We start from the raw sequence: 11,924 nt of genomic DNA on the forward strand, positions 1-11,924 counted from the left end.
TAGATATTCCAGTCTTCTCGGATAGGGACGAACAAATGGAGGTCCCGTCTCCTGTAGGGTTAGGGGGTAGGAGACGTTAATTTCCCACGCACGAGATTACTGTGTGATGGATGTCCTCCCCTGGGGTGGGATGGGTGGGTTGTTGTCTTGCGTTTCATACATGAGCCTCTGGCTCGGGCAATATGGGTAACCATGCCCCACGTAAAGACATTAAACTTTGATTACTATTAATGTTATTACTAAATAAGGCTGTTTTTAGAACATATTCATCCGTTTATCAATTGATTGAAGAAAAGGTCAGAGAGGGAGCTGGCTTCCAATTCCCCTTGGGGTAACAGAATGTCTTAAAGGGTCTATCGTCCGTCGTGGGGCTAAATTGCATACCTTTATCCTTTTGAGACTGAGAGGAATTGTTTTGCTAATCCTTTTTCTTTTCCTCGACTCAGCAAGAGCGAGAAAGCAGAGTCTTTCTCCTGTTCAAAAAATTTGACTGTGTACTCTGTGTGCCGAAGTAAGAAAGTATCATATCAGGTGTGAAACACACTTTCCTATTTATTTATTCTTTTTTTTTTTTTTTTTTTTGAGACTGCGTTGCGTGACAAAACATCAAAAACAACGTCACACGATAAACATTTCGCGGAAATCTGCTATTCGCAGAATCACCACCCTGAAACAAACGACGCTCACATATTACTAAGAGTTGAGCTTTTGGCGAAGAAATAGTTCAGAACTTTTTCCCATTATGGCGAATAAATCGAAGAAGACTATTTGTCTTTTCAATTGCGATAACACCTATAAGCTAGAGGTGGTTGAGGCGTTCCTGATGGAAATGAATAAGAAACATGGCTTCAACCTCGCGATTGGGAAGTACAACTTTGGATTGCAACAAATGGCTGATTTTTGTGAAAACACAATTCCTCAAACTCAGATGGATTATGCTATTTTCGCACTACATGCGCACGAGTCTCGTCTCTCGATCAACGAAGATAATGCAGGGATTGGCTACGCGAAGATCTACAGAGCTTTGTTGGAGGCCACAAGTAAGTTAGGCTAAAAAATCTACGTATGATGCACGATCCTCGCAGTAGAGAGCGCTATTTATGCAATAGCGAAAATCAGACCTGAAAAAAATCAGGCCTATACGGGATTCGAACCACTGACGTCTGCGATACTAGTGCTGCGCTCTACCAATTGAGCTAACAAGCCAACTGGGAACAGTTGATTCGTAATAAACCCGTGATGATAAATCAGATACAATGTATATATGAAGTTCATATATTATAATCAGTGGTTCGAATCCCGTACAGGCCTGATTTCTTTCAGGTCTGATTTTCGCTATTGCATAAATAGCGTTCTCTACTGCGAGGATCGTGCATCATACGTATCTAATACCGCAGTTCAAAATATATGAACTTCATAGTGTATCTGATTTATCATCACGGGTTTATTAAGAATCAACTTAACGGCCTGTTCCCAGTTGGCTTGTTAGCTCAATTGGTAGAGCGCTGCACCTAGTATCGCAGAGGTCAGTGGTTCGAATCCCGTATAGGCCTGATTTTTTTCAGGTCTGATTTTCGCTATTGCATAAACAGCGCTCTCTACTGCGAGGATCGTGCATCATACGTATCTAATACCGCAGTTCAAAATATATGAACTTCATATATACATTTTAGCTAAAAAATCTGTTTTATTTTAATGGCATTAAAACTAGGTAAAAGACAGAGAAACCCTTTATCGTGTTATTAAGTGTGAAGGTGAGATTAATTCGTTTGGTAGAAGATGATATGCACAAAGACGTTTCTTTCTCTTTCGAGCCGTTGTCACACACCATAAAGCGGAAGTAGTTTAAGGTCTTGTTTTTTTTTTTTTTCGTCATTTGATCGATTTATCCTGGGGAAAAGAAATGATGTGATCATGATATAACAGTCGAAGGCACATCCTTAATAATAAGGAAAAACTACCATTTGCAAGGGACGGAAAATGTGTTAATATACAAAACATTCGATTAAATTCGTCTGGTAGGTATATATTCTCAGGGTATAATGTTGATGCTAATGAGTACTTCTATTTGCAATTTGTACGGGACTCAGTTGATTTTTGACTGAGGCTAAAGAATTGCAATTTTCATCAAGGAAAACGGGGGTATTGGTCAAATCTGTGATATTATTAGAGCCACACAACTCGCCAGCGGAGCGAAATGAAAACAAATATAACTTATTCGGCACGCATGAGTAAGCTTAGTTCATACCGCAATTTTCACGCCTGTGTAAACATCTCGTATGAACAGCAAAATACCAAGTCGGCGAACGACGCTTTTCTTTTATGAGCCTTTGCTGAGATAGATCTATCGTTTCTAAAATATTCCCAGTTCGACGTTGCAACGATAAGTTTAGGTTTGGAGAAAGCAATGATGGGAATCATGGTGAATTAGCTTGAATTAGTAACTTAGCTTGATTACTCATATATGGAAGATTCGCAAACTGCCGAAAAACAAATCCAGCGAACGGGTCACGTTGAAGAAAAAAAAGTGTGGTTTCTCGGAAAAAGATATAAGTAAATAATTCAAATATCATTCACTGTCAGAACTCCGAAAAAAAAAAAACAGTTCGATGTAATAATAATCATAATAATAATAACAACAATCTTTTATTAGGAAGCTCCATTACAATAGTGGTTTACATAGATGTACCTTTTCTTTAAGGAATATAGTATATGATCTACCTACGATTATTTGATCGAATATATGCCTTTTGAACTTAAGTTTATTTCAGTTAGGAAGGGGGTTAGGATACAAGTGACGCAAAGAAGAGAACTGCAAGACAGACAAAACTGCAAAGCATCGTACACAATAGTAATTACGGCATGTTTCACGTTTATGATCGCGTACATGATCTACCTACGCCTCCCGGTTAGCTCAATGGATAGAGCGCTGAACTGTTGTGCGGGAGGTCGAGGGTTCGAGCCCCGGCCGGACCAACACTCAGGGTCTTAAAATAATTGAGAAGAATTTGCTACCTTTCTATAACATCTAGAAATGGTTAGATATTCCAGTCTTCTCGGATAGGGACGAATAAATGGAGGTCCCGTCTCCTACAGCGTTGGGGTACGGGACGTTAATTTCCCACACACGAGATTACTCTGTGTTGGATGTCCTCCCTTGGGGTGGGATGGGTGGGTTGTTCTGCATTACAGAGGGCCATGTGTTAGAAAACTCTTTACTGGGTTAATCATGTATTTACCCTCTTAAAATAAAGAACATTGTATTGTATTGTTTCTTATGTCTTTTAAACCATTGTTTATCAGACAACAAGTTGTTGATAGTCATAGGAGAAGATAATAACGACATTTTCTCTCGGAATAAGAGTCATAGGAGCAGGAAAAACACCATCCGGGCCTCAACACTCGTAATAAGAGTCATAGGAGCGGGAAAGACACCATCCGGGCCTCAACACTCGTAATAAGAGTCATAGGAGCGGGAAAGACACCATCCGGGCCTCAACACTCGGAATAAGAGTCATAGCAGCGGGAAAGACACCATCCGGGCCTCAACACTCGTAATAAGAGTCATAGGAGCGGGATAGATACCATCCGGGCCTCAACACTCGGAATAAGAGTCATAGGAGCGGGAAAGACACCATCCGGGCCTCAACACTCGTAATAAGAGTCATAGGAGCGGGAAAGACACCATCCGGGCCTCAACACTCGGAATAAGAGTCATAGGAGCGGGAAAAACACCATCCGGGCCTCAACACTCGGAATAAGAGTCATGGGAGCGGGAAAGATACCATCCGGGACTCAACACTCGGAATAAGAGTCATAGGAGCAGGAAAGACACCATCCGGGCCTCAACACTCGGAATAAGAGTCATAGGAGCGGGAAAAACACCATCCGGGCCTCAACACTCGGAATAAGAGTCATAGGAGCGGGAAAAACACCATCCGGGCCTCAACATTCGGAATAAGAGTCATAGGAGCGGGAAAGACACCATCCGGTCCTCAACACTGAAGCTCTTCATTGCGTTCATTCTGGAGATCAGATCTTTTAGAACTGTTTTAGATGAAACAAACTCCCGATGGTTTTCAGTTACATAAAAGCCAATGTTTTCTTTACCAAATCTGGCCCTTATTAAAGAAAAAGGCTACTGCAATAGCTGATCAAGAACAACAAATTCAAAAAGAAAAAAAATTAGTCCCTAGAAAGAATAAAATATTGTTTATAATTGATAAATTCAAATGCAAGTGTGTGCCAATTTCCAGTTGCAGTTACAGGAATATAGGGTCTTCGAAGTGACGTCATCGTAATGACCTATACGGACACCCTTTAAAAATTTTTTTTGTCAAAAACATGGCCACAAAAAATTTCTGGTGAAATCTTGATTATGTATGCATGGATCAATCTCTAAGCGGTTGAAATGCGTCAAAGTCTGTTTAAGAGTAAAGCTGGGGTCCAAATATTTAACATTTACACCATCCAATTACTCCCACCCCCGCCACCCGACTCCGCTCCGCCACAGTGAGAGAATGCTTCCCGATAAAGGAGTGAGAGAATGTTAACCTTATTATAGCAATTTCTATACTCTGCTTGCGTTTAATAACCGTTTATTGTCGGTGATCTTGTGTCAGATATTTCATGATACATTTGACTGAAATCTGTATTCTTCAGTGTGCTGTTGTTTTGCTCTTGAGAAGGCTAATGAAGTCGTTTGAGGCAAAAAAAGGAAAAATTGAATTGTTCTCCACCTTTGCCTTTTCAGCTGCAAGACTTAGTATTTGAATGTAGTTAAAATGAAATTACGATATTTATCCATAAACACTAGCTTCAGTTTAGGATTCGAGGTACAAAACAATAAACAGTGTTTACGTGCTATTGCCGTAGACGTCATCAAAGAGGTTCGGCTACAAATGAGGGTAACGCAACATTCTGGGAAATCGTATTCAGGGAACGACAAGCAAATATACTTTGTTCGGCTGTGTTCGAAAAAGGTTTGCTTTCCTGTTCATTGGTGAAGTTATTCCAAAGAAAAGTGCTATGGATATGAAAGGAAAGCCGACCAACATCTATCTTTTTAACTGCGATAATACTTGTAGTTTAGATCCGATAGAATCCTTACTACTAACTGTGCAAAACGATGCGAAGATGCGGTTTGCAGTGGACAAGCGCAATTTTCGGCTGCGTGAAATGTCAGAGATGTGCGAGACACTTATTCCCGGACTACAAATGGATTTTGCTATTTTTGCTGTCAATGCCCATGAATCACGGCTCTCAATCAACGAAGACAACGCTGGAATTGGTTATGCAAATATCTACAGAGCGTTACAAGAAGCGACTGGTGAGTCGAAATGGTCGAGTTGATAACGGTTCGGCATCACATCCTTTCGCAGCAATTAAGACATACTTTTTTCTTTTCATGACGATATAAACTCTGATAACGTTAAATATCCTTTAGACCCCTGATAAATGCCGTTATTTGTGATTTGTAATTTTTTTCATAGGGGAACACAAAGAGAACAACATATACAAGCGTAACTAGGCCTGTATCTTTCAAGGTAGTCGAGTTTTCAACATTTACTCTTTTCTTGAAAGATGAGACGCGAACCTTTGGTATGATTAACTCTCAAAGCTAGTTCCCGGGGATTAACAACTTTCGCTTTAGTGAAAAACACTTAGTTCGTGTCCACGTTGTAACTAACCAAAAGCGGAAGTTACTTCCGGCCTCTCTTCGACTTTCACTTTAACAAAACCATGATTTTATCATCCACGGTTTCTCGGAAGGAACTTGGATGTCTGAAAATAATAGTCGAAAAAATAAATATATAGGTATTTGTAAAGGCACGCGTTCTTCCACTGAGAAAACTCGGTTTAACAAAGATCATAAATAAAGGTTGTGAAAGTAAACTCAGACGTTTTAAATTTACCCCATAATCTTGAAAAGTCTTTAAAATAAATCTATCCGCAATTAAAGACTATGGTGATAATTCCCGGTATTGAATACTGGGAATCATGGGTTATTTGTTCTGAAGGCCGTCTAAATCAGGTTGGAGGGTACAGCGCCAGTAAGAAAAAGACTACGGATAGTTTGATGGTGTTTTTGAAATCATATGCAGTTTTCATTCAGAGATTTTAGTGAAATTTTGAGGACTTATTTACTGACTTATTTTACTAATTTAGGCTTAATCTTCGAACGATCTTGGTTTGCTTCTGAGAGAACTTTTTGCTCATTTTTTGACATAAAATTATACTTAATTTTGATCATAAAGACATTAAAATCAGGCTTGAGGGAACTGCGCATTCCGATAGATAAAATGGTGTTTTTCATTTGAATCATGTGCAATTTTCTTGTTTTCAAGACAATTCATTTATTTTGTTTTCCAAGGAGGTAAGGTTTTGATAGTCATCGGTGAAGACAACAACTACAAAGATTCAGACGAGAAAGACAGATCTGTGATCTCGCGTTGGTCACGGGGAAAAGTGGCTTCGCAATTCGGGGAGGAATATCTAGACGGAAGACAGAGCTTCATCTTTTCCTGGAACAAGAAACACAGGGAAATCCATGAGCAAGCATTGCTGCATTACTTTGATCCAAGCAAAACAGGAAAGAAGTTTGAATACCAACCGAAACCAAAGCCACAACCAGAGCAACGACTAGAGCTAACATCAGAGCCACTATCAAGGATGGAGGTATGAAAAATATGAATGAGTTTTTCTATATAAATAAAATAATTTTTCAGCCTCATAAGAAAAGAGAAAATCATTGATCCAAGTAAAAACGGGATGAAATTTTAATACTAAGCCAAACAAAAACAAAATCAAGAACCAGTGCCGGTTAAAACTGAAGAGCCCTCAGCCCTCGATCGTAAGGTATGACGTAGTTAAGTGATCTTCACCGATAATAATTTAAGAATAAATCATATTTTCGTTTTGGAAGAGATTAAGTCTCGTTTTTAAACCAATGAAAGGCTAGACTTTGTTTACAAGTCGGATGGTGAGAATTTAATTTTGCAGCGTTTCCTTACCTAACAAGTCGAGAAATGTACTTCAAATTACGTTCGCAAATATTTGTTTTGACAAAATAAAGTCTGTAATGTGATAGTCAAAACGAGAAAGCGCCCTTACAGACAAGGCTTCTTAATGAAATAATGATGATGATGATGAGAACGATGATTGTAGGAATGGTATGAGTAACGAAAATGATATGAATTTCCTCATATAATGAGACATTGTTCTGTATTACCAAAACTGAGACACTGAGTTTTGTGTTATAATCTCAGAGGTTACCAGATATAATTCCCTGATATACCTAAAAACTGATTATGCAACCCTCAGATATCGCTTGGAGATAGCAGAGAAATGCTTCTGCCGAAAGACATTGCAAAGCAAGAAAAACCCTTTATTGAGGTAGGCGATTACTGAGGCCAACCTAAGATAATAGCCTAAAACCAGACCCTGAACTAGTTCCAAATGACCTTAAAACACTGGTAAAACTGAACTATTTACCCATTTCCCAACGGTTTGACTAAAAGGTCTGAGTGTGCTTTCATATACACGTTTTGGTCGAAAGTAGAATGCCTGGAAATTAAATAAGGCACTGATCATGACAAACCCTAAAAATAATAAATCGAAAGGTACGTAGACTATCCAAGAGAGCTTCGCCTAAAAGAGAAGTAGAGATGTCAGTAAAGAGGCCACTAAGGAGGGTAGATGGGAACTGTTATTTGCAAGATGACGTCCATCATACGATCTCATCAAGCTTTACGGGGTCGGGTTCTTGAGTCACAAAACTCAATTTAAGGGTAAATATTGGAGGTTATGTATTAGAGGAAATAATATGAGACTGGTTGCTTTTATTTTAGCAGACGGAGGTTGCAGTCGAGAGACGTCAACAGGAAAAAAAAGAAGAGAAGGGGTCAACAGTGAAGAACGAGACAGGTGAGTTGACAATGCACGTTCCCAAGAACAATCTAACTACGGAGCTGTAATCGCTCTTTTCCGATTGAGAATGGAACTATATTTAGGTTAATTACAACGTGTACAGGATTATTTATCGAAAGATGAATTAAAAAACTAAGAAATTATCCCAAACTTTGTATAAGTCAACCCAATTTGCTCTTGTTTGGTGGTGAAGGAGGACATGATGGAGACTCCGCCGAGAAAAGGAAAAGGTCTTCTTTGATATGGATGTACGCAATCCATAGAAACCAGTCCCGGGACACGAACGAGGAGCTCTTTTCGGCATCTGGACTGATAAAAGCATCCCTCCGGAGCATACACAGGAACTGCTCCTTAAATTAATATACAAAAAATAAGAGAGGCAGAGGGAGCGAAAGAAATCTAGGAAAATCTTGCGTAGCAGATGAGTTCGACCTGGCAATTTTCTCCACCCTCATAAATACCACAAATCGAAGCTGGAATTTTGTCTTATTGAATTGTCAGTTGTTATTGACGTGCCTTTGTATATTAATATTGCAGCCATGGGTCAGGATTACCCGGCAGGCACTGTGCTCCTGGAGACGCGTTTGGTTAACGGCGAGATTTCATACCAAAAGCGGCACATTGTAAAACGACAAGATGATTGGCAGCCTTCTGAAACTCAAGTATCAAATCTAAGAGACTCGTACCGGCTAATTGGAAATGTTTCGGTGCGGTTTGAGGCTACAGGCAATAATGGTGGGATTCATTATAGGGTATTTAATACAACTTGGTGGCGCAAATGCCTTGATTGCTTCAAGGATTGTTTCCCTTGCTTATGCCCACCTTTCTCTTGCAAATGCCCACTAAGCTCTTGCATTTGCAAACATATTGATATTGCAGCTATGAGCCAGGATTACCCGACAGGCACTGTGCTCCTGGAGACGCGTTTGGTTTATGGCGAGATTTCATACAAAAAGTGGCACATTGTAAAACGACTAGTTGAATGGCAGCCTTCTGAAGATCAAATATCGAATCTGAGAGACTCGCACCGGTTAATTGGAAATTTTTCGGTGCGGTTTGTGGCTGCAGACAATAATGGTGGGATTATGTATAAAGTATTTAATACACCTCGGTGGCGCAAATGCCTTGATTGCTTTAAGATGTGTTTCCCATGCTTATGCCTACCTTGCCCTTGCAAATGCTAATGTGGCTTTTGTAAGCGCTTACGTTGCTTGAGAAGTTTCTGTTGTTGCTGTTATTGCGATGAAGATTACTGAAGGAGTTTCAAGCCTTCCCTATATCACAAAATAAAGAAATTAGCCACAGTTTGCCTGAGATATTTAACTTTCCAAAACATTTGAGCTCCTCTTCCCCTTTCTCTCCTCCTCCCCCCCCCCCCCCAAAAAAAGAATTAATTTTCGCTAAAAGGTATTTGATATCATCAATAAATGTGATTTCAATAGCCGTAATGCTACCTAGCTCGGGCCTCGATGATTAAATAAATTGGGGTTTATTTGTAAATACTTCTCATCACGTTAACCCATGAAAACTGTGAAAAGCTCCGGCAGAATGGGCTATTAGGCCTGCAAGCTGCAAGGACAATGTCCTTTGATATTTCAATGCTGTACCTTTTTTACGTTATAAACACATTTTACGTGAACTTGCGAAAGTAATTGGTTGTTTAGTTTTTATAGTACAAAAACAATTCTTTCAGAATTAGAAAATATGTTTTTTTGTTGTGAAGTTAAAGTGATCATGAGCAATTACTTTCTTTACGAGTAGGATACGGAAGTTCCACTGTAACTCTATATATCTAGTAAATATAACTGCACTGGATTTTAGATTGGGTTAAAAAGTCATATTGCCTGTAGTTTAATTTAAGAAGTTACTGAATGACTGTTTCCAACATTAAATATTCTATCGGTTATTTAAATTTGTGTGTTGATTTCTCATTACATCTTAAGATCATGGGTTGGAAGCCCCCCTCCCCCTTCCTTCGAGGGGCTGCGGAGAGGATGAAATTCTGCCCATAAGCTCGACTAAGTCGTCCAAGTTGTTCAGCCGGGAAACATGAAACAAAGCAGGAGGTGTAAAGGGAAAATAAAATCGACATTACAGAAACAACGGACATAATTTAGCACTGCACTTTTCATTCCCCTATCGATCCTATCCTTCTATCTAGAATCCATGCCAATAGCAGTCTACTAAAAGTGTTTACAAATTACCTCTAATACTGTGGGAATAGTGATTCTGAAATTAGCGGACGTTTTAAATGAAGAGCATAGCCTAGTTTAAAGTTTTGTTCAGGATTTTTTCATGCATTTTCCAATTGCCTGAAGAGTGGGCTAGACAGGGAGCTACGAGGATCAAGGAAACTTGTTATCCCATATGTCAATACAACCACTTATGGTCTCCACTCCTTCAGATACATTTCTGCAAGCATGTGGAACAAACTAACAGAGGACCTGAGGTCATTGACGTCGTTGAATGAGTTCAGAACTAAAATATGTCAAATTTCTTTCGAACATTAAATTTCCTTCGAACATAAATGTGATTAGATACAATGTATATATGAAGTTCATATATTTTGAACTGCGGTATTAGATACGTATGATGCACGATCCTCGCAGTAGAGAGCGCTATTTATACAATAGCGAAAATCAGACCTGAAAAAAATCAGGCCGTACGGGATTCGAACCACTGACCTCTGCGATACTAGTGCAGCGCTCTACCATTTGAGCTAACAAGCCAACTGGGAACAGGCCGTTAAGTTGATTCGTAATAAACCCGTGAAAGTGATAAATGAGATACAATGAATATATGAAGTTCATATATTTTGAATTACGAATCAACTTAACGGCCTGCTCCCAGTTGGCTTGTTAGCTCAATTGGTAGAGCGCTGCACTAGTATCGCAGAGGTCAGTGGTTCGAATCCCGTACAGGCCTGATTTTTTTCAGGTCTGATTTTCGCTATTGTATAAATAGCGCTCTCTACTGCGAGGATCGTGCATCATACGTATAAATGTGATTGTTACTTATGTAAATAGTAGTGTGGTGTACTGTTTATAATACGACACTATTTGTTTTTATTTATAGTATTTACTTATTTATTTACTTAATTTTCTTTCTCTTTCTCGAAGAAATTAGCTATACAGCTACTCTTGTAAATCCGAGGTGAACTAAAGGTGATGTATGTATATATGTATGTATGTATGCATGCATGCATGCATGCATGCATGTATGTATGTATGTATGTATGTATGTATGTATGTATGTAGCTGCCTAATTCCTGTTGGGGTAACACCTCTTTACTTGAATCTAGCAATAGCTGAGATTTAATTGCGTTTCCTTGCAATTGGGTCACTAAATAACTGAACATTATCACCGATGACTGAACAGCGTAGTAGCTCAGATGTATCTGATTTCCTATATGTTTCCATTATTTAGCCTGTGCTGCAGACTGTCTAAAACGTTTAGTTAGAGTCACTGAGAGGAAAATGTATTTTTGACCGTATTCGGGAACAAAATACCTTTCTTCAGTCTAGTCATCAGAGGGTCTTTCCGTGAAAACCACAGAATTTAGGATGTATCATAAATGTACAATCATTACAAAACTATTCCCTTTATGATAGGGTGGTTCATTTAATACATGAAAAAAGGTACTGGACAAGAGTCATATTTCCCCCAAAGGGCACCCCGATGGTCTGACTTATTAAGTAAGTAATTTAATTAACTTGGTCATGTAACGTGTATTACTTTAAATTTAGTCGACCTGTCTGTGAATGGTTTATTCGATACCTTAATAGCAGCATAGGCTTTACAATGTTAGTAAGGTTGAGATCGGACGTCAGCATTATCAGGTGCCTTCCACCCACCCCACCCCAAGGGAGGACATCCATCACACAGTAATTTCGGGCGTGGGAAATTAACGTCTCCTACCCCTAACCCTGCAGGAGACAGACCTCCATTTATTCGTCCTTATCCTTACTAGAATATCTATCAATTCCTTGATATCA

The 11,924-nt window shown here is 39.2% G+C and overlaps 1 protein-coding gene across 3 annotated transcripts; it reads left to right on the forward strand.

Annotated features, from left to right (window-relative positions):
• The first annotated feature begins 636 nt into the window (after nt 1-636).
• On the forward strand, nt 637-9,841 carry LOC111341861 (uncharacterized). 3 transcript variants are annotated; one of them, XM_022948888.2, is made up of 5 exons: nt 637-1,040; nt 6,374-6,678; nt 7,324-7,395; nt 7,851-7,926; nt 8,467-9,841. In XM_022948888.2, the coding sequence occupies exons 1-5, from the start codon at nt 743-745 to the stop codon at nt 9,111-9,113; spliced, it is 1,398 nt and encodes a 465-aa protein (XP_022804623.1). In that variant the 5' UTR covers nt 637-742; the 3' UTR covers nt 9,114-9,841. The 3 variants fall into 3 exon arrangements, with proteins under 3 accessions (XP_022804623.1, XP_022804621.1, XP_022804624.1); XM_022948886.2 differs by lacking the exon at nt 637-1,040 and adding an exon at nt 3,184-5,329; XM_022948889.2 differs by lacking the exon at nt 637-1,040 and adding an exon at nt 5,014-5,329 and having other exon boundaries at nt 7,854-7,926.
• The last annotated feature ends 2,083 nt before the right edge of the window (nt 9,842-11,924 follow it).

Source organism: Stylophora pistillata, chromosome 7, assembly GCF_964205215.1.
Source record: "Stylophora pistillata chromosome 7, jaStyPist1.2, whole genome shotgun sequence".
Classification (NCBI taxonomy): domain Eukaryota; kingdom Metazoa; phylum Cnidaria; class Anthozoa; order Scleractinia; family Pocilloporidae; genus Stylophora; species Stylophora pistillata.